The 27,779-nt window shown below is 49.3% G+C and overlaps 1 protein-coding gene across 2 annotated transcripts in view; it reads right to left on the bottom strand.

Annotated features, from left to right (window-relative positions):
* Nucleotides 1–27,779, bottom strand: part of TUT4 (terminal uridylyl transferase 4) — a 1,269,543-nt gene that overhangs the window by 577,099 nt on the left and 664,665 nt on the right. For both annotated transcript variants that reach the window (XM_085602613.1, XM_085602614.1), the window contains exons 16-19: nucleotides 19,426–19,512; nucleotides 18,759–18,862; nucleotides 17,810–17,867; nucleotides 17,618–17,721 (exon numbers count right to left, since the gene is read on the bottom strand). In XM_085602613.1, the coding sequence (XP_085458739.1) occupies nucleotides 17,618–17,721; nucleotides 17,810–17,867; nucleotides 18,759–18,862; nucleotides 19,426–19,512 (353 nt within the window). The remainder of the gene's footprint in view (nucleotides 1–17,617; nucleotides 17,722–17,809; nucleotides 17,868–18,758; nucleotides 18,863–19,425; nucleotides 19,513–27,779) is intronic.

Below are 27,779 nucleotides of genomic sequence, written 5' to 3'. Positions count from 1 at the left end.
GCCAACAGCCCTCTGCCCTGGGACTCAGTAGTATCTAGACCAGCATGGATAATCTATTTGGCCTTGTCTTGCCCATCAAGAATTGTCTTCCAGGATTGCCGCAAGATCCTGCTGGCCATATCCCATAGGTCATGTGTGTATCATCCCAATAAGCATAAAGCATTTACCATTAGCAATGCCAGGTCGATAGAGGAAAACATATGTGTAGGACGGTAGGAATCCGTCTGTATGGTTACCCCCACTTTTTGCCTGGTGTTGTTATGGTTTCTGACTAGTCTGACAGGGATCCTGCTAATCAGGACCCCAGTCTCGGAGCTTTCTCCCGTAAATGGGATATGGTGAGTACTTGGGTACACCGCAGATTGGCAACTGGTGTACCCTTCTAAGTCCCTAGTATACGGTACTGAGGTACCCAGGGCATAGGTACACCAGGGGTCCCCCATGGCTGAAGCATGTATTATGCCACACATAAGAGACCACTCAAATTGTGACTACAGGCTTGCCATTGCAGCCTGTGTAAGCTGGTGCTAGCACCACTTATGACAGATATAGGTTTCCCTATATCTGATGTCACTACACTTAAAACTTATATGTCATTCCTAAGGCAGGCCTTGTAATCCCGAAGGCAGGGTGCTCGGTTCTAAGTGTGAGGGTGCCCCTGCATGAGCAGGACACCCTTACAACCTTCGGAGTCCATTCCCCCGATTTGTAAGTGCATCAGCCATTACGATATATAGAGTGACCATGCGTCATTACGCGATTACCATCTCTAAACTGGCTGTAACGAATCCGGTAATGTTTGGTTTCAAACATGTTGGAATCATACCCTCTACACCGTAAACAGTGTGGGAGGTATGATTCCATGCGCTGTAAAGCTCCTCCGGGAGGCCCTCCGTGCTCCTGGTACCAGTCTTCCAGAACCGGACAGCAAGCTAGGGCTGCTGCCGAACAGAGACATGTTTTTGCCCTCTTGCTGCTGAGCCAAGCTCGAGCAGCGGAAGGCAGAACAATAGATATCCTGTCACAGGAAGGAGTGACCACCTCCCAGACAGGGTTTAGTGTATTGGGGCAGGGTGGGGGCGCTTGCCAGACCCACTGAAACTGCTTGAAGGGCACACTTGGTGCACTCCTTGCATATTCCAGTTCAAACCAGTTCAGGGAGCCGTTGGCTCACGTTCTGCCGTGATACTGGACAAAGGACATGGGAGTATCCTTCCCACTGTCCAACCCCTCCTCTGGGAGGGACCCCAGAAACAGCCCAGCCCTTTCCTTAGGGTACTTAAGGGCTTACCTGTGGTGGGTTCCTGGATTCGTCGTGGGACAAGATTCTGATCAGGCACTACTTCATCTTCGACCGTCTGGGCACTCTTGACTTCACTGGACTTTGCTTTGGGCACCGAGACTGCTGCTCCTGGTCTCGTCGTCCTGCCCGTCTACTTCAAGGTCTGTGCCTGTGCTCCATACAGGATCCTCCAAAGGCCTCTGAACATCGAAGACACCTGAAGGAATCTCCCTTGAAGTGAAAGAGTCACTTCCCTGCATCTCCAGGCACCGCCACAAAGCTGACCGTTCTGCTGATCCATGGCTCCCACAGACTCCGAAAGGCTCAGCAACACCGGTGGTGTTTCTTCAACTCCCTTGAGGCCTGCACTCTTCCCACCGAGTTTGAGGCCAGTATCCATCGCAGCAACCGAACCCCTGTGCACAGCGTCAACTTGCCGTTGCCAAGGCTTGTCGGCTCTCTTCACCGGAGATCTTCGGGCTCCAAGAAACTCCAGTATCGGGCCTCTCCCACGACTAAGATCTTCGTCCTCACTGCATCTCTTGCACCATGGGCATGTATCTTTGGTGAGCTGCTCCAGGTCCTCTTGCGACTCCTGTGCCTCTGGCCTGTGGGTCCTCTTGAGGGTCTTCCTTGACCCAAGTAGGCTTCCCTGATTGCTCTGGGGCTACTCTGACTCCCCTGCTCGTGGTGAGTCACTTGGACCTTGCTGGTCCAGACCCTGAACCTTTTTCTTTTTTTAAAATATATTTTATTTATGATTTTCAAATACAGTACAAAACATTGCATAATTTGAAATTCATGGCATCAGTAAAGTTGACAGATCAATCAATATCACAGTAGTGAGAATACATCGCGGCAAACCATGACATCAGATATACCCAGATCTATAGACATGGCACGCACAGTAACAACTTGTGAACAGGGTAGTATGATAACGACAGTTAGGACATTAGACATCAGTCAGTGACAGCAGATACGATGTGAGTGGCCTCCAAATGTCACGTGGCCTGGAAGCGGACGGCAACTCTTCCGCGTAGCAGGTGAGCTGATCCCGGCAATATGCCAAATCCTGTAGCCACAGGTTTGTTGAAGGCGCTACTCAACTCTCCCAACAGATAGATATCCTGCGTTTAGCTATGAGCAATGCGATAGATACAAGTTTCTTGTGAGAAGAGTTCACTTTTGCCCCCGTTCCCAGCAGACACAGCTTTGGATGACAGACCAGTGGTTCCTCAATCATCAGACTAACTATTCTCACTACTGCGCCCCAGTAGTCAAGTATTTTAGGACACCTCCAAGCCAGGTGATAGAATCCTGCCCCAGGTGCACCACAGCACTTACAGACATCGGATTGGCGGAGCCCAATTTTAAACAGCTGCGCTGGTGTATAGTACAACTGATGCAAGTATTTAAAGTGCACCAGACGTAGGTTGCCGTTAGGTGACAGACGGCCCGTCAAACGGCAGCTATCTAGCCAGTCATCTTCCGTGAGTGGTTCTGGTAGCACAGCATTCCAGTGGTCCAGGGCCGCCCTCCCCACAGATACCATGTCACGCTGGGACGCCCTATAGAGCTTCGCAACCAACCAGGCTCTAGAGGTAGCTGTGTAAAGAAGTTGTAACGCCTCAAGAGTCGGTGGTTCAGAAGGGAAATGCAGATGAAGTGCACGCATGGCAGAGCGCAACCTAGTGTACACAAAGAGCTGCATGGCGGAGGCCTCATCCCGAGCGGCCAGGTCTGCTGAGGAAATTAACTGGCCTCCGGGGAACACATCCGCCATGATGGAAAGACCCATCCCCGCCAGTGTCCGCAGTGCACCCGTCTCTTGGGTGACCGAGATGCCTGAGTGGTGGAGCAGAGGCATATTTGGAGCATACAGCGGTAGCTTGCATGCTCGTTGACCTAGCTTTTGCCAGGCATAAGATGTAATTTGAACCGTATCAAATTCCCTCTTCTCAAACACCGTATGTGAGTTTACGATCATTGCCTTAAGGGGTAACGGATGCACAGCACCCGCCTCCACCGCCACATGCGGGATGTATGCAGGGTCATGCTGCCAATAGTAGGCATACTGTGCTTGCGCACAGAAGTAGTAAAGATAGAAATCTGGAGCCGCAAAACCGCCTTGTTCATAGGGTAACGTGAGTGTTTCCCACTGAAGCCGGGACTTCTTCCAACCCCAAGCGAGTGTGATCAGGAGTGAGCGAAGGGTGTCAAAAAAATGTCTAGTAAGACGTACCGGGATATTTAAAAAGAGGTATAGAAAACGTGGGAGCACTACCATTTTCATTAAGGCTATGCGGTCAGCAAAGGAGAAGGGCAACTGAATCCAACGCTTCACCTGCTCCTCCAACAGTGTGATGGCAGTGCCGAAGTTATCTTGAATGACTGATCCCTATGCAGCCAGATTCCTAAGTATTTGACAGCATCCGAGCACCACGTTAACAGGTATTCCATGTCAAAGGGGCGGGCACTATCAGTGAGAGATAGGATAGTGGACTTGGACCAGTTAATGCAGAGGCCTGAAAAGCGTTCAAACCGAATGTATTCACGGATAATTGGCGCCAAAAACTGCACCGGGTCCCAAACATACAGCACCATGTCGTCAGCATACATGGAGACTACAAGAGGGCGCAGAAACATTCGCAATGCCGCTGCCTTAGAATGCAGGCTAAGGGCTCCATCACAAGCGCAAATAGCAGTGGCGATAGCGGGCAGCCCTGCCGAGTACCCCGGTGAATGGAAAACTTTTCCGAGAGGTGTCCATTAATTTTAACTCTAGCTTCTGGGCTAGTGTACAATAATCTGATCCAGTTCGTGAACGCAAACGGGACGCCCATACGGTTGAGGACTGCAATCATATAGGACCAAGATATCGAGTCGAACGCTTTTGCAGCGTCGAGCAATACTGCTACTGCTGGGAGCGTGAGCTTTAATACATGCATTACCGCAAATATGGTGCGCAAGTTATGGGACGTGGAACGAGTGGAGATAAAGCCCGACTGATCTGGGAGTACCAAAACCGGAAGGAGGAGTTGGATCCTCGTGGCCAAAACCTTTGCCAGAATTTTAACATCAGTGTTTATGAGAGATAACAGGCGGTACAAATCACATTTATCAGGTGGCTTATCTGTTTTCAAGAGAGCGACCACTAGCGCCTCCCGCAGGGTCGGCGGCAGGCACTGGGCCTCATATGCCTCCTCATAGAGTTGGAGCAGACGTGGCGCCAACTGTTCAGCATATTCTTTATAGAATTCGGCTGGTAGCCCATCAGTGCCCGCAGCCCTCCCGCTAGGCAGAGCAGCGATAGCATCCTGTATTTCCCCCAGCGTGAGTCAGTGCATCAGAAATTCTTGTTGCCTCCGTGACAGCCACACCAAGGCGATATCATCCAGATATTGTTCTAGCTCATCAGTACTAGCTGTAGGTTGGTGGGCATACATCGTAGAATAATAATCAGAGAATGCCTGCAAAATATTACCAGTGTCGTAATGTGTGTCTTCATCAACCCTAATTGCTTGAACCACCGGTACTCCAGGGTGTGGGTCTAGGATGCGGGCAGCAGGCGTCCTCCCCGGCCGGCCTCCCTCACCTTAATATCGTGCCTTACTCCGTCGGGAGAGATGCTTAACCTCTTGCTCAGCTGTGTCATTATATGCTAGAATTTTCTCTTTTATGTGTGCTAAGATGGTGGGGCTGGGCCGGTCGCTATATTGACGTTCAAGATCACCCAGCTCCAGCTCCCGCTCCAGCGTCGCCATGGTACGACGAAGAGATTTCAAGACCCCAGCCTGGAGGCCTATACTCTCCCCCCGAATGGTCACCTTAAAGGCTTCCCACAATGTTTCCATAGTCAAAACCGATCCCGTATTTGACGAGAAGTATTCCGCTATAGCCTTACGGACCCCCTCCGCAAACACCGGATCAAGATGACTGCAAGCGCAACCGGAAGGGGGGCGGGACATGGGCAGGTGTCTTATCTGTGTGATCCAAATACAAATGTCCGGCGTTCCCAACCAGTAATCAATACGGGACCAAGATTGCCTAGCATATGAGTGGCACGTCCCCTCCATGGCTCGCGGGTGTTGCTGTCTCCAAATATCAGCGAGCCCCAGTGATCTCATTCCCTCATGTACTACACAGGCGACACGTCGAGGAGGATAATCTACTGTCGTTTTCCTATCCAGCGCAGGATCAAGTACCACATTAAAGTCACCGCCACATATAAGGGTCTCAGGGGAGATGTTGTAGAGTTTGCTCCACAGAGGATCAAAAAAGACAGGATCGTCTGTGTTTGGGCCATATATGTTAACAATAGTTAGATATGTATTATAGAGCTTACCCTGAACTATTATGTACCTGCCCTCAGCATCAACCTGGACAGGCATAAAGGGAACATTTTTTTTACCAGTATCATCACCCCCCGAACATACGAGGAGTAAGATGCAATGAACTTCACCCCAGCCCATCTTGTGGCAATACGCATGACTGACTGCTGCGTAAGAGGAGTCTCCTGTAGCAGGGCGACCTGCACATGATGCCTGTCCAGATAGGCTAACACCTGTCGCACCTTCTTGGCATTATTAAGCCCTCTGACATTCCAGCTCACCCAAGTAAGATGTGGTCGGGTTCTATCTACCATGGCCACATAATCTGCGATACAAACTTGCAGCAGTACAGCATCTACATGTGATATACAGCTCCACACTCAACAAAAGAACCTCCACAATGCCAATATATTGAACCAGAGTTCCCCAACCACCCCACCCTCCCACAGAAGCCAGCGAACATTGCCGCACATATTCCCTTATAGAAACAGAACAGTAATATAACAATTGAAGATACACAGTGCATAGCAGATTAGGATCAAAGAAATACAGTACCCCAATAAGGGTGCCAATGTGGCACCGACAGAAACCCAAAACTTTGCGGGAAATTCCCATTTCGTGGGTCGCTAGAAGCTCCTGGCCCCCCGCACAGGCAGGGTGGGTCGAGCTAGAAGCACACCAGCTCATAGTCATATGCAAAGGGCGAATTATTGGCGTGAGCTACCTGGTGTAGACATTGGGCATGTAGTACAATTCTAAAGAGGCGCCCGTGCCAGCCTCCCTGAAATACACCTACAAATCCTGGCAAATAGGAGGTAGAAATGATATGCTTGACAGCTCACTCGTGAATCCTCCAACAGTCCGCAAGAGAACGAGCTACATAGAAAAGACCATTGAAAAATTAGGCAAAGAACATTAATGAACAGAGTTCCACTAGTCTCACGTGCTCAGCCTTCCGAGTCAGAATGTCCGCTCTTCCCGCGTAGTGTCACCTGCTGCTCCAGCCGTAGAGTGTATTGCAACGCCTCCTTCGGTGCTGTAAAGATGTGCGCCTTCCCGTCGAACAAGTTACTTACCTTCGGTAACGATGTATCTGTAAGAAACATTAGTTAGATTCCTCACCTTAGATTCCTCACCTTAGAATATCCCCAGGCGTCAGACTGGATCCCGAAGATTTTTCGTCAGCAATACCCCTTGCGCGTCGCTAGGCGTCGTCTGCGGCTCCGCGTCCGTCGTCGGCGTCGTGCGCCGGAATGACGTCGTCGGAGTACTTAGACGCCGCCCTCGCGCGCTGACGTCAGTTCTTGTACATAGCTTTCCGCGCCAGGAACGCAGAGCCATGCAAAGACCGACACTGGTGCCAAAAAGAAAATCTAGGGGCCTGAAAAGGATAACCTTAACCCTAGATGTCAGTTCGCAGAACGGGGAGGATGGGTGGGTCGGTGAGGAATCTAACTAACTAATATTTCTTACAGATACATCGTTACCGAAGGTAAGTAACTTGTTCATCTGAAAGAAACACGTTAGATTCCTCACCTTAGAATAGATACCCAAGCAATACCATCCCCGGTGGTGGGTCTGCGAACCAAGATCACACCAGAAAGTCCTGGAGGACAGAACGGCCAAAGAAGCCATCCCTCCGGACTTGGCTGTCAAGGCAATAATGCCTGGCAAACGTGTGTAGCGAAGCCCACGTCGCCGCCTGACAGATGTCCTGCAAAGGGACACCCCGTCCCAAAGTAGTAGTAGCCGCTGTGGCCCGAGTGGAGTGGGCGCGCAGCCCAACAGGAGGGTCCTTTTTTGCCAAGGAGTAACAAATTTTGATGCACAAAACGGCCCACCGAGAGATGGTCCGTTTGTGCACCGCTTTCCCCTTCTTAGCACCCACGTATCCAACGAAAAGTTGGTCGTCCACCCGGAACTGCTTTGTGCGGTCCAGATAAAAGGAGAGCGCACGTTTTGGGTCCAGACGGTGGAGCCTCTCTTCCTCTTTGGAAGGATGCGGAGGCGGAAAGAAGGTGGGCAAGGTGACAGATTGCCCAAGATGAAATGGAGTCACCACTTTCGGAAGAAAGGAGGGACGAGGCCGAAGGACAACCTTGTCCGGATGAACAGACAGAAAAGGAGGCTTTGAGGATAAAGCCTGGAGCTCACTCACCCGTCTAGCCGAGGTGATGGCTACCAGAAAAGCAGTCTTAAGAGTCAGAAGACTAAGAGGACAATTGTGAAGAGGCTCGAAGGGAGCGCACATCAGGAATGTCAAGACAAGATTCAAGTCCCACTGAGGCATTACAAAAGGGACAGGAAGGAACGTGTGAGTAATGCCTTTTAGAAAGCGTGTAACTACAGGGGACTTGAAAAGAGAAGGCTGATCAGGAAGCCGCAAGAAGGCAGAGATGGCAGCAAGATAACCTTTCAGAGTGCCCAGGGCAGAGCCCTGCCGGGCCAAAGAAAGAAGAAAGAGGAGAACCTCAGAAAGAGGGGCGGAAAGGGGATCCACAGCCTTCGCTGTGCACCATGCCACAAATTTGTTCCACCGGCAGGCGTATACCGTCTTTGTGGAGGGACGCCTGGCTGCCAGAATGATATCACAGACTTCAGGAGGCAAGTCAAATGGCATCAACTGCCGCCGCTCAATCTCCACGCATGGAGGTGGAGGCTGGACAGGTTCGGGTGGAGGACCGTCCCCTGCTGCTGCGACAGAAGATCCTCCCGAAGGGGCACACGTATCGGAGGATCGGTCAGCATACTGAGTAGCTCGGGATACCAGTACCTTTGTGCCCAATCCGGAGCCACCAAGATAACTTGGGCCCGGTCGTGCCTGATCTTCTTCAGCACTCTGGGCAGAAGTGGTATAGGCGGAAAGGCGTACAACAGACCGCAACTCCACTCGTCGAAAAGCGTCGCCGAGCGAGTGCCGCCTTGGAAATTCCAACGCGCAGAACTGCTGACATTGCGCGTTCTCTTCGGTGGCGAATAGATGTAACCAAGGCTCTCCCCACTGCTGAAAGAGACCTTGCGCCACTTCGGAGTTCAGACGCCATTCGTGATCCATCACGCACCGGCGGCTGAGTTCATCTGCTCTGGCGTTCAGAGAGCCCGCCAGATGTTGAACCACCAGGGTGACGCCGTGGTGTTCCAGCCATGTCCAGAGGCGCAGAGCCTCCTGACAAAGGGTCCACGACCCCACCCCGCCCTGTTTGTTGCAATACCACATGGCGGTGGTGTTGTCCGTGAACACCTGCACGACACTTCCCCTGACAGAGGGAAGGAAGGCTTTCAGTGCAAGTCGGATCGCTCTCAACTCCAACAAGTTGATGTGGAGACGAGACTCCGCCGGAGACCAGAGGCCTCTGATCTCCGCCTCTCCCATATGGCCACCCCATCCCAGGAGGGACGCATCCGTCACGACGACATGCTCCGGTTGGGGAAGGGAGAGGCTCTTGCCCTTGACCCAATCGCGGTCTGTGAGCCACCACTGCAACTGCTGTGCAGTGCCCTCCGAGATCAAGACATGGTCGGACAGGTTGCCGTGATGCTGGGCTCACTGAAACTTCAGGTCCCACTGCAGAGCCCACATGCGCCGTCTGGCGTGATGCACTAGTAGGATGCAGGAGGCCATCAGCCCCAGAAGCCGCAACACTAGCCTGACCGAGACCCAGGATAGAGGCCGAAAGATGGGAATCAGGGCCTGTATATCCCGGACCCGCTGTTCCGGTGGATGGACCCGGAACTGCGCCGAATCGAGAACCGCTCCGATGAAGAGGAGCTTTTGAGAGGGGCTCAGGTGTGACTTCGGCACGTTGATGGAAAATCCCAGCAAATGCAGGAGATCCGCCGTAGTCTGAAGGTGGGAGACGACTGCCTGGGGCGAGCCCGCCTTCAACAACCAGTCGTCGAGATAGGGGAAGACTGGAACCCCTGATCTGCGCAGATGAGCTGCGACCACCACCATCACTTTCGTGAACACCCGAGGGGCACTGGTGAGGCCGAAGGGGAGCACGGTAAACTGAAAGTACTCTGGGCCCACCATGAACCGCAGGTAACGCCGGTGAGCCGGCAGGACAGGGATGTGGAAATATACGTCCTGCAAGTCCAACGCTACCATCCAGTCTCCGGGGTCTAGGGCAGCTAGAACCTGAGCCAAAGTTAACATCTTGAACCTTTCCTTCCGGAGGAAGGTATTGACGTTCCGGAGGTCCAAGATAGGGCGTAGGCCCCCTTTGCCCTTCTTGGGAACCAGAAAGTAGTGGGAATAACAACCACGACCTACTTCTGGGCTCGGAACGCGCTCGACGGCCCCCTTGGCCAAGAGGGCCGAAACTTCCTCGTGGAGAAGATTCAAATGATCCCCCGAGATACGGTGGTGCTGCAGTGGCATGGCTGGAGGGGTCGTCTCGAAGGGGAGGGAGTAGCCCCTTCGGACGATTTGCAGAACCCACCTGTCCGATGTGATGGACCGCCAGTGGAGCAGGTGATGGCGAACTCTGCCGCCCACTGGCGTGGAATGGGCCTGAAAGCTCGGACTAGGAAGGCTTTGAGGCGGATGCTGCCGGGGTGGATGTGGGCTGACCTCGTCGTCCTCCAGAACCGCCTCGGCGGACACCACGTCCGCACGCAGGTTGGTTCTGCGGCTGGTGGCTAGGCGCACGTGAGGAGTCACCCCTTCCTTGGCCACGAAAGGCGGAAGTTTGCGACCGCGGGGCCGAGAGGCCCAAGGACTTGGCCGTAGCCCGGGAGTCCTTAAAGCGATTCAGCGCACTGTCCGCTTTCTCGCCAAAAAGGCGAGTGCCATCAAAGGGCATGTCCATGAGAGTGCTCTGGACATCGCCCGAAAATGACGTGGACTGTAGCCAGGCGTGACGTCTAAGCGCCACTGTGGTAGAAATGGCCCTACCCAGCGAGTCCGTGGTGTCAAGCCCACATCGTATAGCATGTCGCGCGGCATCCCTCCCATCGGCCAGAGCCTGGGTAAGTCGTGTCCGGACCTCCTCCGGACACAGGGGCAGCGCGTCCTCCACCGCATCCCACAGAGAGTGGGAATAACGGTCCAAGAGACAAGCGGTGTTCAAAGACCGCAGGCCCAAACTAAGGGAGGAGAACAGCTTCTTGCCAAACTGCTCTAGTCTCTTGGAATCCCGGTCCGGCGGGGCGGTCGGGAAAGAGGATTGGGAGGTGGAGGCCTGGATAACCAGGCTCTCAGGGGTAGGGTGTTGGGACAGAAAACTGGGGTCGCCCGGAGCAGGGCGGTGGCACCTGGCGACGTTCCTGTCCACAGGAGGAACTGTGGAGGGCTTGGACCAGGTGCCCTGTAGAACGTCAGTGAGGGCCTCATTGAATGGCAGCAGAGGCTCAGTGGAGCTTGCTGCAGACTGAAGAACCTCAGTGAGGACGTTCGTCCTCACAGCCACAGCAGGTAGCTCGAGCCCAAGGGCTGCGGCCGCCTTGCGCAGCACCACAGAGAAAGCAGCACCCTCCTCCGAAGCCACAGTCGGAGGAGAGATGAATCCAGTGTCTGGAGAGGTATCCAGGCCACTGTCCTCCCCCAGTTCATCTGCCCAGTCCTGGGACAGTTGAGCCTGAGCGGCCATAGGATCCTCGGATCCCTCCCAGTTGTCCCCATCATCCGACTCCTGGTGTAGAGGAGAAAATAACGGAGCCGGGCGGTAGACATAATGTGTCTCTAGCGGCGCCGATCGCGGAGTCCATCGACGCCGTACCGGCGCCGGGCCCGGAGTGGGACTGAACCGGGGCTCGACGTCGAACGGAGTCGGCGTCGGGGGTGGTATCGGTGTCGACGCCGGCGGAGGAGGCGTGACGAGGTCGACCGGCGTCGACGGGGACTCGAGAACGGGTCCCACGGGCGCTTGCGGCGTCGAGGCCGGAGCCGTCAACGGCGCCGGGGCCGGAGCCACCGGCAGGCAAGGCAGCCCAGTCGGGTCCGCGGGGCCCGAAGGCGCACCAGCGGGCGCCGACGGCGGAGCCAGCTTCCTCATGGCCGAGAGGAAGGCACTGACTTCCGCCGGCGTCGCGTCAGTCCCAGGGACCGGAGGGTATGGGGACGTGCGCGGCGCCTGCGGCTCCGCCGGAGCTGCGGGGGTGGAACCACCCTGACCCTCGGCCGAGTCGCGCGACCGGCGAGGGGAGTCCGAAGAGCGGTGTCGCCTCTTGGACTTCTTGGAATGCTTCGACTTACCCGAAGACTTGGATCCCGACGACCGATGGTGACGTCGGCTGCGGCTCCGCGACCGATCCTTGGACCTCCTCCTGGACCGGGATCGAGAGGCGCGCGGAGCCGAGTGGCGAATCTCGAGAAGCTTACGGGACCGCTCCCGTCTAGCCTTCGAGGTCAGGGCCTTGCAGTCCGAGCACGACGCCGCGTCGTGATCGAGGCCCAAGCAATAAAGGCACCGGCGGTGATGGTCCGTAACCGACATCAAGCGGCTACAGTCCGTACAGGCTTTGAAACCAGGCATCCTACCGGCACCGGAGTCGACACAGGATCAAAAAGTTAGTCAAAAATTGACTAAAGGGGTAGCTCTCCCGGATCTGCGCTTACTGGCGCGGAAAAAAGAAGAACTGACGTCAGCGCGCGAGGGCGGCGTCTAAGTACTCCGACGACGTCATTCCGGCGCACGACGACGGACGCGGAGCCGCAGACGACGCCTAGCGACGCGCAAGGGGTATTGCTGACGAAAAATCTTCCGGATCCAGTCTGACGCCTGGGGATATTCTAAGGTGAGGAATCGAAGGTGAGGAATCTAACTAACGTGTTTCTTTCAGATATGTTGTATACGCAGCCGAGCCGAATAGAGCATAGCATAGGAAATTTGAAGAGACTGCAGTTTCTTCTTCACAGAGTGAAACTCTCGACGAGCTTGCTGTACGGCGATGGTGAAGTCTGGGAATAATTCAATTTTCATCCCTTGATAGTCAAGCCTCCCCTTCTCCCTGGCCAGTCAGAGAGCCGGATCCCTATCCCTATAGTTAAGGAGTCGGGCAATGATTGGACGTGGTGGGGCTCCCGGAATAGGCCTAGGAGCCAGGGATCGGTGAGCCCGCTCGACGATAAACACTTTAGAAAAGTGTTCAGTGCCCAGCAGCGTCGTGAGCTGCATTTCAACATATGTTTCCATGGGCCCAGTGTTGGTCGTTTCGGACACCTTAATAACGCGAAGGTTATTTCTCCGGGAACGAGCTTCCATGTCCTCGTTTTTGGCCTTAATTACTTCTATTAGTTTCTCCATGCTGGCACAGGAAGTTCCTACCACCTCCATCCGGTCCTCCGCCGCTGAGATGCGAGCCTCCGCTATTTGCACACCGTGATGGTCCAGTTTCGAAGCCATAGTGTCCATGCGGAGGTTTAACCCATCAATCTTAGCATCTATGGTTTGGAGGCTTTGTTGCATGCTAATCATCATGCACTCAGCTGTGCAGTCGGGCCCTGCGCCAGGTCTGGTTCTGATACAGAGGAGAACGGAGTAGAGGCTTTAGTGTTTGTTTTAGCCTCAAATTGAAGCTTACTTTGCTGTTTGTCTGTGCGCCCCATAGCAATGCCGGAATAGACTCAGTGGAGGAACTTGTTGGTAAAGAGAAACAACAATCAGCATCTGCGCTCAATCTGTGCACCACATAGGATGACCAGTGGAACTCCTGCGCCCAAAAGAGCAATCCTATCCCAGGGATGCAATAAATATGGGGTGAGTGAACGATGGAGCCTATGTCGCCATGAGAAGCCTAATATGAAACAGGAGGCGGTATCCCAGGCAGCGCAGAGATCTCCAGGCAGCCTCCCGGGCACAGAGACAGTCAAGATGGCACCCCCACAGAGGTGCCGGGGAGACACAGGATGCGCCGGCCAACAGGCCCACCCCGTGGAGGTCTAGCCCAGGATATACACTGCCACCTCCCCTCACAGGTCTCAACAGGCCCAGGAGCACTCCCAGGCCCCTCAGCTCCACAGGGCAAGTGTCTCCGCAGCATCGGGAACCCCAGACGGCAGGAGGTGCACTGTCCCGCCATGTCTAGCCTCGGCTGGGATCCAGGATGCACCACGGCCCCTCCCGAGCTGACCAAAACTACTCCGGCGATGCCGAGGGGCCCTGGTGAAGAGAGCAGGCCGCGGGCAGTGCCCCCAAATCCGGGCACATAGAGGGGAGACCCGGCAGCCCGCCCCACAGTAGCGCCGCAGCCCCAGCAAGGGACTCACCGATGTGCGGGTCCCCGACTCCAGCACAGCGTCCAGGACAGCAGACGGTGCCTCACCGCAAAGCCCGGCTCTCCACAGCCAGCAAGTGCCACATCGGTAGGCAGAAGAATCCCGCAGCAATCGCCCCGTTCAGGCAGCAGGCGCCCAGACCAGCATCCGGCTCACCGCATCCGATGAAGGTGAGTCACCGCGCCGTAGCTGCTATTAGATGCACAGTGCATCCAAGGGGCGCCGCCAGTAGCCGATACCGGTCACTCACCCACAGGTTATCGGGAAGCAAACATCAGCATGTAGCGCACCATCCGCCAGCCAGAGTAGTTGCAGGGCACAGAGCAAGCTGTTAGTAATACGCTACCCCAGAAGGCGCCATTTTATCCACAGCGTGGATCGGCAGCCCCAGGTCGTGTTTCAGGCAATAGAGGCAGCAGATTATGCGAATTGCAGCAGCAGAGTAATCCTCAGCACCCCAACAGCAGGCAGTCGTCTTTTTGGCCATGGATGGCGCCAGAATAAGCGGATTATGGAAGGATTAATAGCTCGACCAGCAGAGCTGCACTAAAGCGCAGCCATCTTGCTCCGGGCTCGCTAGCGCCCCCCGACCCTGAACCTTTTTCGCTTGCCACATTGTTTGCAGTTGCCAAAGCTTGTTGGTACACCCGGCGGACACCAACCCCACAACTCTCGACATCCGACGTGGGACAGCTCGTGAACAGCTCCTGGACTTCCACAGCATTGCATGGTCCACACAGCTGCAGCTTCAAGGTCGTCGTCAACTCTCCTGCATCACCCGACATCGGTAGGCATTTGTCTTCTGTGCGTCCTGGGCACTCCTGAGTGGCATAGACACTGTCCCCTCTGCTTGCAGATACTTCACATCTTGAATGCACGTTTGGGTTCTACCGGAAACTTTCACCTTCGCCAGCGGCATCTTCCTGAAGACCTCTATTGAGTTCGACGGCGGTTTCCGATGCCACTTCGCACCTATGTTCCCGCTGCAGGTATCCTGGGTCCTAGGGTATCCACAGGTGGGGTGGCTCTCCAATCTTCTGTCTCCCACGGGGTTTCTTCAGGGTCCACAGGGAAGGGTCCTCTTTCAAAATTGCAACTGCGACTTACCCATTGACTTGAATTGACCACGCGGCCGTGTTCCCACACTGCACATGGCCTCCGTGGGGTTCCTGGGTACTTACCTCGGGTGGTTCCTTGAGTCCCCAGCACTTCTATGTCTTCTGGGTACAGTCCTGACTTGGGTCGTGGTTCGCATCCCACTATTTTAGTATATGGTTTGGTCTCCCCCTGGAGACCAGTGTATATTTGTGCTAATTACCTGTTTTATTGGCAAAGTATAATATGTATTGTGTTATATCTCCGGGTAGGAGATATTGTTATGTGTTAGCGAGTGTCGTATAATAAAAACCAATTATTAAAAATACATTGTGTGGTTCTTTTTCACTTAACCTATACCAATAAAATTAAGATCTGGTAAAACTAGCTGTTTTACACTCCTTCTGGACTAAGCCTGCAGGCTGCTCTCCACAGCTACCACCTAGAGAGCTTTCTAAGGTTGTCTAAGACCACTAAAATCACTGTAAGGGTTGTCTGGATTAGTGCAGGGTGGTACACTTACATAAGTGAGCACCATATACTAAGCCAGCCTCCTACAATATGCCTGCCAAATGCCACAATCCTCCCTTATCCCAAGGATATGTGGGATATGAACTGGAATTCACCTTACTGGTTGAAGCCTGAACTATAAAGCTCTCTGAGGTAGGATGTTTAGTAAGAAAATCGGTGTTGTCAGGAGCCGAACAGCGATGCCTAACCATCTGCCTATTCAGTGTTGGGGCGAACTGGGCTTTGACAAAGTGCCCATTAAGGTATCAGTGAGAACAGCGGTAAAAGGGAACAAGGGCTCAGAAGTGGCTGTCCCAGCAAGCAAAATTTCAAAAAGGATGTTTGTTTTGGTTTTGACTGAAGGTATCTGTATATCTATTACTTCAGCAGCCCACCAGACCACCTCTGCAAAGGAGGCACTTTCCTCCATTGGTAGCACAAGTAGCAAGTCAAACACTGCCTCAGGGGAGGTATCATGTCCACTGGTCACTTGTATATCCATGTAAAAGCCATCATTTGTGTAACAAAGGCGCAGAAGACCACCTTCCACCTCATCATCATCATCATCATCATCATCATCATCATCATCTGCATACAGTGTTGTCCCTTGTTCAGAATTAGAGCCAAAAAGATAAAGGAGCCTATGCTAGGGCGAACACCCTGGCATAGGCACAGAGTCAGAGTTAGGATGTATGATGACCAGTTGATCTTTCGTAATCTCGTAGCACGACATAGGTCGGGACTGGGCCGAAGGTGGTGTCGGACATGGAATCCACACCGGATCCTCTTCCGAAGTCGGTACTGGTGTCCATCTAAATGGAGCAAGGTCGCAGAGCAGAATGGAAGCCTGTAACAGAGTTGGGACTGGACCTGAAATGGGTCCCAAGGGTGCCAGAAGGCATGGAGGAATGATGCACTTTAGCCTGGCTTAGGGCCTGTGCAGTTCCTTGGGGCTCAAAGATGAGCCAGCGGGTGCAGTAAGCATGCCAAAAATATGCAGTGTGATCTTCATGAAAGCTTTAAGATGATGCAATGTTGGTAATGGGCCAGGAAACTCTGGGTTCACCAGGATCAGTTGGGACCTGGTCGTCTACTGGAGACCTACCAGAAGACAGATTTATGCGGCTTCTCCTTGGGAACAGAATGGCAGGATGGAGTTGAGTCCCGCTTTGCTTCTTTGTATTTCCATTTGGGCTTCGATTTGGACATAATGGAGGACTCAGACAGTGAAGTTGACCACTGAATCAAGTCCACGCCCATGACTTTGAGAGGGAGTGTGACCCACATGAGTGCTAGGACTACTAATGTTTGGTGATGTACAGCTTTGCTTCTCAGTCCTGGATCACCTTCAGTCGCAGCTCAGCTGGTCCATTATGGGCATCTCTTTTCTACAGTCACAGTATGGTTTAAAACCAGTCATTTTAGGAGGGAAAATTGTGTTCTAGCACACTGGATTTCATTTGGAACTCGTCGAAAGAATGACAAAATTGGGAGTGGAGCTCTGGATCCAAGCTGGAAGGCCCGAAAAGAAAAAAAGTGACATCAGCGCATGTGGTGGTGCTTAAATCAAAGGGCAGGAGCACTGCCGGATGAAAATTTGCAGATCCAGTCTGGTGTCAGGGAAGAATTCTAAGGTAAGGAATGTGCACTTAAAAGTATCCATCAGAAAAAAAGATATAAAACATACACATAAAACCTAGTCCATTCATTGGATTAACTGCAGATATGTGATCAACAACCATCTTAGATTTTACTTTTAGCTATTCATTTTTATTTCATTGTACAAATACAACTCCCTCAGCCTGACCGTAGCCCGAAAACCCTTATATCATAATCATACCCATCATGTTAATGATAATAGTTTGGCCCTCAATAATGCGAACTCTTCTTTTTCAGTAAAATATTTTTACTTTTAGACCGCTTATATTCAGCAGTTTTAATTTGCTGTAGTATTAAGGTCTTACCCCAGAAGCAGTGCTGGCTTCAACCTCGTCAGGGGTAGTAAGCACTATATAGATGCCATTACAATACAATATATTAGATTTACTTTAACTTAATGTGAATTTGAATTTGTTGCCTGAAATAACTCAATTGCAGACTCATGTTATACAGATAGAGTGATCACTGTTATTTTATCTTTATTATTAATTAAAAAAAAAATAAAGCTTCAAAAATACTTACCAATGTGTTATATAAGCTGATATCTCCTTCCAGTAAACTTTCTCTGTGTTCAAATTTAACGATAGGCACTTTAGCGGTTGTTATTGGTAAAATGTTTCTTAAACCTAAAAATAAAGAAATTCTTAAGTTCTTTATAGAGTTGAAAAACACTTTATGTGTAAAGTTCAGGTTTATAAAGTACAAAAGATGTACCTGGATGCTTCTTTAGAACCTTTGCTAGACCTTCTATTATTTCTTTGCAATTCAGTTTCTAAAAGGGAAGAGCAAGATACAAAGTGACTCAGGAGTGACATCATAATAATGTCACATACTAGCATACCAACAGTCATTAACAGTAAGACTCAATCTTGAAAAGCAAACAAACTGGAGCATGTTTAGGTGATTCGCCCTCACATCTCAGATGCGCACAATAATTTCGATTTTGGAGGCCCTTGGATTGGTATTTCATTTTCATAAGATCCACTCATAACAGTTTATGAACAGTATTCACCAGAGGGTGAACTATATTGCTGTCATCTTAAAGCCACTTAATTACCCGTCCCCTCAATGTGTTCTCCAGTTATATATACCAGGTGCTCAACAACCCAAGTCTACCATTCAATCTCAGGACTCCTCAGACGTCTAAAAATATCGCTACTGCTAACATTTTTAGAACTCTTCTTTCACAGCAGAGGAAGCCAGTATCCATTTAATATTTGACAATATCTGGGTACCCTGTATGATGTTTTGCATGTTCTCTAAAATTACTCCTCTTGCTTCCCAGAGCAGTACCCACAAATGGTCTTCCCTACTCAACGTTGCAAACTACCTGTCTCATACATCCGTTGTTTGCTAACATTTTCACCCTGTACAGATTGTAATGAACACTTCCAGATGCCTCTAAGTCTACTAGTATCGTACGTCTGACCCCTAATGATAAGAACAATATAGTTGCCATGCTTAATTTTTCAGATGGTTTCCTGTCAGCACACAATGCTTATAAGTGGATCTTTCCTTAAAAAAAACTGCTGCTTTGCCCTAGCAGCTGCTTGTGTTGCCTATCTATGACGATACAGCTGAATGGCTCATAGGCAATTGACTGCTGAAGAAATATATTAGGGAAGTACTTTTAAAGGGTGACACATTTATACAAAACTCTTACCTCTGCGTTTTCATGGCCTTCTAATGTCATGCAGATATCTAGATCACTGTCCCGGAATCCAAAACCATTTTTAGAAGAGCCAAAAAGGCACAGCCTGGCTTTGTCTGACCAAAACACAAAGACAAAACAATAAAAAAAAGTGTTGTAAATATTCACAGCATAATGTGTGGCTTAAGAATACTTTTCAAATTTCCTGCAGAAAAATCCTAATGTGAATACACTACATTACTATGCACTATCATTTTGTGAGTGGTCATTATATTTAGATAAGCTAATATCATATAGATCTAGCCCATCATCATCTCAGGAAAAATTAATTTTCTGTTCAGCTGTTCAAGTGCAATAAATATCTATTATTTCATATCGCCATGGAATGTATCTGTAAAAATAACTGTCATGGAAAGCTAAAGTGTATAAACAATTGCAAAAATGTTATTTCTAAATTTAGGTAATTTCATTCTATTTTACAGGATACTAATATGTAAATTATTTAATGTAATACATTATTAAGAACAAAAGTGCATTAGGTTTCAGGCTCACCAATGGCTAAGCTGATTAATGCCAAATATCATCATCTCTGTAACAAACACTGCTGCTCAGAGGTCAAACCTAAAAGCAAGAACTGAAAATATGCAAATTAACAATTAAAACTAATATTGCAACCTACCATTAAATTCCTTCCTGATAAACCTTTCCAAATATGCCAGGATTTGTTCTCGACCATGCTGCTCACATGTGTGGGGTGATAACTCATCTAAGAAAAGACAACAGACCATCATTTAGTACTGAGAACTACACCTACTGACTTCCATGAAAAGTTTGTTTCATTACCACTGATGCTTGTATGAACCATCAAGAACACTTCTGAAAATATTATCTAATAGAGTGAAGCTCCAATGAATGTTATACTGCCCATTAATCACAACAAAGCAATTTTTAAAGGCAGCAAGAAAGCAAAACTAACGAACCTTAAAATCAAAAGGAAAAACTAAAAAGAGAGGTCAATTTCATGGGGGGGGGGGGAAGAGATCGAATAGAAGAAAGATTTACTTACCTTTAGTAAATGGTTCTTATGAATACTGTATTTTTTCCTGATATTTTTACTCTCTTAAATTGTCCCCAGCCAAATCACTGGGCTGGGAATCTGGTAAGAGAGGGGAGCCCTGGAGTAATAAATCCCCAAAATGCAGTATGGCCATGTGATGCTGGCAGGAATAGACAACGCTGCCTAGCCTCTTCCACGCCAGCATACGTAGCTGCCTAAATACTAAACGGCTGAGCAGAATAAGGAGCACTGTAAGGGATCAAAAGTGAAATGGATAATCATAGAAGAATCTCCAAAGGAAACTCCGTAATCACCAAAACATCCTTACCGAAAGGAATTTTTCTATACCGAAAGGAATTCTTCTGGATTCATATCTTTGGAAAGAATCATTTACAGATGAAGAATTTCAATTTAGTGAATGCAGCACTGATTTGTCATACAGGAAATCTGTGCTACTAGAGTATGTACTTATGTGCTGCATCACTGGTTTACCAAAACAATATTTTGGCAAAAAGGTCTTTTTTTTTCTTTAAGGTCTTTTCTTTGCTCACAATGTTTAGATTTAGCTTACTTGTCTAAGGTCATCCTGAAAGTGAAAAAAAAGTAGACAACAATTATGGAAAGGTTGAAATGCAGGACCATGACCTGGCCCAGAAGCGTGTTGAGGTCCAGTTTCAATGGTATGATTGAACCTGGGAGAAACGGATTATTTCAAAAGCTCGCTACACAGTTTTTCAAATAAATCATCCTAAAACTAGAATTTTAAAGTAAAAACAGAAGTAAAGAGTCAAAGTATTTTTTTCAGGCATCAACCAGAAATAAAACCACATGTAAAAAGGTCAAGACGTGTTACTTAAGAGAACCAAACAGTTCAAGTGAATGGTGAGAAATATTCCTAGTCGACAACAAGATGAGAGATAAGGTGAAAACAGTCCGGCTAGTAAAAGCTTTGTACAGGTTTATAGCATCCAAGTACACCCGGATGCCCTTAGATCTGATTATTTGTCTTAGCCATTCTTTTCTAGGACTTCCGCATAGTGGGCAGAACAAAAGGTGCGACTCATCTTCACCCACTCAATATAAAGTTATGGCAGGTTTTGGAATTGCCTGAGGAAGAGATCCCAACCATGAGTAAATGATTCCAGCAGCAGGGCTACTAATCTAAACTACAGAACTTCAGCCAATACCTGTTACACATCATCTAATAAATATTTGAATGGTGGGACAATTGTTATATTTCTTAGAGTAAAATTGGATGCCTGCTTTGCTATTAAACATTCACAGCAGGTATGCTTGAAATACACATATGGTTCTAATAGTATATTTTCTCTGGAACTGACCACGGAAATGGAAAACCTAAGTGCTCAGAGAGGACCGAAAAATGCAAGAACCATCCCAATCATTCTCCACCTGGATGCCTCAGGTCTGCAAACATGAGCTCCTTATAGTGCAGTAACTCAGCGGTGATCTAGATCCTGAGCTGGTACAAAAGTAGTTTTAATCTGGCCAGGGAGACATGCCCTTGTGGCCCTGATGAACGAATTACTTACCTTTGGTAAAGCGCTATCTGGTAGAGACAATCTAGCTGCAGATTTCTCACTGACCCTCCCTTACTGATTGTTCCGCCTGGCAAATGACCAGGGTAGGGATGCCACGTGCTAATGCAGTGGCAGAAGCTTTGGCCCTGGTAGAATGAGCACACAAGTCCTTCTTACTGCTTTTTTATCCAAAGCGTAGCAGATCTTAAGGCAGAGCACAATCCAGCAGTAGATGGTTCTCTTATGCACAGCCTTGCCTTTTTTTGCTCCCGAGAACCCCACAAATTGCCCACCTGGTGTCCCTTGGTATGATCTATGTAAAATTTCAGCGCTCTCTTGGGGTCAAAGCGATGGAGTCTCCCCTCCTTCTTAGGAAAAATGTCACAAATTAAGCCAAGAAAGATTCCGGTCTCTGCAAAACCAACTTGTCTGGGGAAGAAGGTGGTGAATTAGCTCCAGAAGGTTGATATGGAGCCGCAACTCTGAAGGAAACCAAAGGACTCTGATCTCTACCTCTCCCAGATGGTCACAAAAACCCCATCAGTCAACACTGTCAGTTTTGGGAGGCGAAGGGAAAGGGGTCTGCCGCTGACCCAATCACAGTGCAGTGACTACTACTGCAGATCTTTTGTAGTCGCCTCCGAAATTTGAACGTGGTTGGAGAGGTCAGCTTGATTTTGGGATCCACTGAGACGTCAGATCCCACTGGAGAGCCTGCAAATGCCACCTGGACTACTTGACCAGCAGGATGCAGGAGGCCATCAGTTCCAGCAGCCTCAGAGTCGAATTCACTGAAATCCAGCACCAAGGCTTACAGATCGGGATCATAGCCTGAATGTCTTGGACTTTGTTCCCCGGGGGAAAGGAATGAAACCAAACAGTGTCCAAAAAGGCTAAGATGAAGGGAAGAATCTGTCAGGTGTAACTGTGGCACATTGATAGTGAACCCCAAAGACGACATGAGGTTTGCTGTAGTCTGGAGGTGCTTGACAACTGCCTTGGGCGAGTTGCCTTCAGTAGCCAGTCGTTGAGGTGGGGGAAAACTGGTACCCTTGACCTCAGAAATTGTGCCGCCACCAGCGCCATCATTTTTGTGAACAACCAAGGGGTAGTAGTGAGACCGAAAGGGAACACAGCGAACTGAAAAATCTCCTATCCACCATAAACCACAGACAACGCAGATGGGCCTGCAGGACAAGACTATAGGAATAGGTGTGCTGCAGGTCCAATGCTGCCATCCAAGCGTCCCCTTAACGCACCCCAGTCGATCCTCAACGGGATTTGTATTTCAGTTAAACTGCTGTTCATTGAGTTGATAACTTGTGAATAACGCTCCTAAACTGCAGTTGAATTTTCAGAGATTTTAAGCTCTGATAATTATGCATTTAATTCCATCAATCAATACACTGTGTTTAGACATCTCATTTGGTTCCAACAATAAATGAATTATACTTAATCATCTCAATATATTTCGGGCAATGCACTTCTTCATGGGAAATGGTTTCTAAGGAGCAACAACATTGATAAATGAATGAAAGTACATTGACAATCAAGCACAAAATCAGTGTCATGTGGTGTACATTAACAATAACTAGTATTTGCACATAATTGTAAGGTTCATAGAAACCTCTCAAATGCCCTGATGTGGGTATATAGAGCTCCAAAATTGAACATACATGTCGATGGTCATATGCGTTATGCCTGCTTCTGTGAATATCGGATTATGGCCATTTAACTATCAGGCCATAAATACTCGGTAATCAGTTAGCCCGACTGATGCTATCTTACTTTTTCACATGAGTTGTAAAATCATTAATAGGTTCGAAAGAAATGTTGTGATTGTCAGTTAACACTGTCATGATGTCCTGTTTTGCTTACTGTACGTTCAGCAGCCAGACAGGATGCAAATAATGTGCCCAGTTGATTGAACCCTTTGCTTTTACACAATGTTGTAAACATTAAGAATCCTCATTCTGCAACCTGTTTCGAAAGTATGTTTCTTGATATCGGGATGGTCTGTTTAATTTAGAATGATTTTGCCATTCAGATTAGTCCTCCTATAAGTGGACCCTTATGGCCATTTTTAACTGGAAACAGGGCCGACAGTCTGGGTTTCCAGGAAAATACAAACAGCGTGCATAGCAACAAAGTGAATCCAATCCGATGCATCTATCTTCTAGTGAATACTAGCAATATTGCAGGAAAGTATGCATACTATTGGTAAAGTGGAGGCAGTGGCAAAGAATGTAACTGCCTCCCAGTGTCTGGTTGCAAATCCTAGGTGATTTGATAACTTTGACTGGGTGGATAGGTTTTGCTTGGTGGAATATGATGTATAGGAGGCAAGTGGGACACACAGACAGGATAAGCGCAGAAAGTCTGGTACCTTTTAGGGTGAAATTATAGTGCACATGTACAGAAAAATCTTTTATTGTAAACAACTATAAGACCCAACATAGAACTATCGGGTTCTTTTGAATTATTATTAGGAGCATTGTGTTGTATAGATGTATTGTAGTATTTTGTGTAAGTGAATTAAGCAGCTGTCAGACTCAGTTTGGTGGTGGGGGGTTGGGGAGGGTCACAGTGCAAGCTGGGGCTACTGGGTCCAGTCTTGGTGGCTGGGGTTGTGCCTGCTACGGTTCTGCAAGCTGGCCAAAGAACAACACAAGCGATGGTAAGGCTTCACAGACTTCTCAAGGAGGTTGTTTGGAAGTGTGCAAACTCAGTACTCAACAACACCTAGCAGTGCAATAAATGGATATCTAACCCCAGTATTTTACTTAGAAAAGAAAAGTACTTCAGTAAACACAAGTAAAATATAATCCCACAGAGACAATAACAGCAGATGCAAACTTATAATGGTGCTTGGGTTAGCCATTACTCTGTCTTGGCTACCGCCCTCCCATCTCCTCTTCTTCCCAGGTGTCCAACCTCTTGTATCTCAAGGCAGATCCTGTAGGAAGCTGGCTCTTTAAATACTATACCAAAGCAAGGTATAGTGTGCACAGAGTCCATGGAGTCCTTAGAGGTATAACAGAGGCTAAATTTGATGAGTACTAACAACTCTCTTTGTGGTAGTGTGGGCGAGTAGTTAGGCTTATCAGGAGGGTGTGTTAAGCATTTATTGTATTCACTCAATCAAGGCTGAAGGCACACACTCGGAGACAGAATCCAGACCAATTAGGTAAGTATAAAAAGGTTTACTTAGGTTTCATTTTGTAGACCCAAACAGGACTTGGCACAGGAAAGCAAGAGATACTTTCAGATGCAAGGCTGTACACAGAAAAGCAATTGTGGATTGTATTGGAATCGTTACAGGGTTGTATTTGCTTTAAAACAGTTCAAAATGCAGTAAGATTACTTTGGATTACTTTTCACTTTGAGTATTTGAAGTGATATGCAGAGATATCTCACACTGGGGTTTGCCACTTACAGGTAGGTAGTACAATTCTTAGGTTAAAGAACAGTTACTTTTCTTTCATACAAAACAACAGTTCAACAGAGAACATTTTTAGGAACAAAACTCGTAACATTGGTTCCTATGGGAAAAAGAAGGTTATTTGCAGGTGAGTAGACGACCTGCAAAAATATTAATCGGGGGTCAGAACCAAGGTTCCCTAAGGTTCAGGTAGGCACTCAAATAGCACCACCAGGAGCACGAGGACGGCTGGGTGCAGAGTGCAGGATGCCAATGTTAGCCAAAGGGGCTGGGGGCACCTTGGTTGGTTGCTGCTCACGGGCAGGCCATTCTGTTTCGAGAGCCAGACTCCAAGGGTTAAGGTCAGGGCAAAGGGGGTCCCAGGTCAGCACTAAGTCGACACCACCAGCGGTGCAGGGGCTGCCGGGTGCAGGTTGCTTAGGAGGGGTCAGGAGCCCAATGCAATCATATGGAGATTGCCGGTTTGGGATTTTGGCTGCAGGCTCGGTCCAGGAAGGCTTCCGGGAGGAACCGGTGATGGACAGAATTTTGAACAATGTCAAACTTTCCGTACAGAGATCTCTGCCTAAATCCATTGTTTTTTGCTCCCCATGCCTTTTTAGTTTCAACCCAGCCATATGCAAATCAGTCTTGACCCTGTTCCCAATGGAATCAGTCTAGCCTGAACTGCCAAGCCAGGACCTCCCTGGACCGGAAATAAGCATTCTGGGACCGGTTTCAGAATAACACCTCTGTCCATCATCTCCTTGTGTTTGATTTTTACCGGGAGGAACCAATAGCTGAGCAGGTATGTGGGAGGGCTCAGGGACGTAGGTGCACCTCAGGCCCTCTTCTCCAGGGCGCAATGTGGCCGGATGCAGGGATGCCTTTTGAGGTCGGATTTCACTTTGCAGGGCCACTCGCGGTTGGGGATGTTCTGTGCAGAGGCTGCAGGCGATGTAGGGGAGTCCTGGAGGGGTCAATCGACGGTGGACTCAGACTTTGGAGTGCCGGGGAACCTTGCTGGGCCACATGGACTCGTAGGAGATGGGTGCAACAGGTGTTTGAGAGATAAGGTTTCTTCGTCCTCAGCAGGCACAGAGCTTTCTTTGTAGTTTCTTTTGAACAGATCTGCTTTTTGCAGATGATCCGTCTTTGTTGAAGGCAGTCAGTCCTCCCAGGGGTTCTGGAGGTCGCTGGCTGCAGGACAAGTCGACTTTTGGCACAGGATCTTTGGAAAATTCAGACGTGCCGGTGTGGCTAGGGCAAATCAGTTCTTCTATGTGTCTCCTCTGCGGTGCGACTTCTTCCGTCCTTCCTCTTCGTAGGTTGCAGGAATCAGAGGAGGTAAGTTTCAGGGTCGCCCCTAAATACTAAATCTAGGGGCATTTACAGGGGTGTGCAGGTCGGGACCAATGGCTCCCTTCCTTAGGGTGGGTACACCCCCTATCATGCCATCCTCCAGGGAGAGAGAGAGAACACAGGCCCTGGGAACCTGATTGGCAGGGACCCAGGGCACATCAAGTCGAAGTGCATGAGAAGCCTGCCAAAAAGTGGGGAGGGGGTACTGCAACAGGAACCCACTTTCCTACAGATCCTATGATAGGACACAAAGTCAATGTGTGGCATGAATCAAGGCTTAGGTGCAGATACCCCATTTCAATCACAAGTGCGCTCAGTTTCTGGGTTTCTGTATACATGGAATGTATGCAAGTAGGAGTCCAGACAAACAGAGGTGTCTGGAAGGTTTGTGAAAGCAGATGCGATTGTTGAGGTATGCTGTACCAGTGTAATGTAGTGCATTCAAAATGTTGGTGTGGAGTCTGAAATCTACTACTTTGTGTATGGGGAGTCAATGGAGCTCCTTCGTGTGTGGTATGATGCGAGTGCAGCGTGGGAGGTTGAGAGTGACTACCATCTTTCTCCATCTAAGGGATCCAGCTATTGCTAGGTGCACTACAGCCACAGGCCTAACAGTGACACCCCCTGGGACAGCCCTTACTCTTCTCGTTTCCCCTGGGACATACTGGTGTGGGAGTACCAACCTGTCATGCACCACAGTGTGACTGGCACAGGTATCTCTCAGGGCAGTGGCTGGGATTCCATTCACCAGTAGGTGGTGGAAGTGTCTACTCACCCTCTGGAATCTCCAGCTCACCTCTTGGGCCCATTTTCCAGTTGAAGGCTAGGAGGACTTTCTCATCCGAGGACCCCTCCTCCACAGCTACACTGGCAACCCCTGGAGCTACCCTAGTCACCCTTGGAGCTGTACTAGGGATTTTCTTCTTAGGACAATTCGGGTCCTTGGTGTGGTGTCCTGCCTTTGGACAGTTGTGACACCATATTCTGTTGGGATCCCAATTCTTACCTTGGTACCCTGTTTTAGTTTGTGAGGTGTCTTTGGGCCTACCCTCCTGGACAGGTTTTTGGGGGGGCCATCTGGGACTCCTTACTATTATCTTTAAGGGGTTCACTATCTTTCCTCTGGGAAGGCTTTGTAACCCCTTTCATTTGGTCACCCCCAGTGGACGTCCTAGTTACCCTTGTTTTGACCCAGTGGTCTACCTTCTTTCCCAACTCTTGTTGAGAAAGTGGACCTAGGTCTACCAGGTACTGATGCAACTTCTCATCAATGCATTTACATAATATGCGCTCCTTCATAAACAGGTTGTAAATTCCATTAAAGTCATGCACGTTGTTTCCAGTTAACCAGCCACCTAGTGTTTTTACTGAGTAGTCTACAAAATCAATCCAGGATTGGTTCTGGGTTTTGTGAGCCCACCTGAATCTAACTTGGTACTCCTCAGTTGTGAGCCCAAATATCTCAATCAGAGTTCTCTTCATGAGGTCATAAGACCCAGCATCTGCCCCAGAAAGGGTCAGGAGTCTGTCTCTGCAGTTACCAGAGAACAGTTCCCAAAGGAGTGCCCCCCCCCAGAAAGTCTTCACCCTTCTGGCTTCACAATCCCTCTCAAAAGCTGTGAACCACTTGGTGATATCACCCTCCTCATATTTAG

This window comes from Triturus cristatus, chromosome 4_2 (genome assembly GCF_964204655.1).
Source record: "Triturus cristatus chromosome 4_2, aTriCri1.1, whole genome shotgun sequence".
Taxonomy (NCBI): Eukaryota; Metazoa; Chordata; class Amphibia; order Caudata; family Salamandridae; genus Triturus; species Triturus cristatus.
Note: the sequence above shows the minus strand (reverse complement) of the source record. Positions and strands in the feature narration are given on the sequence as shown.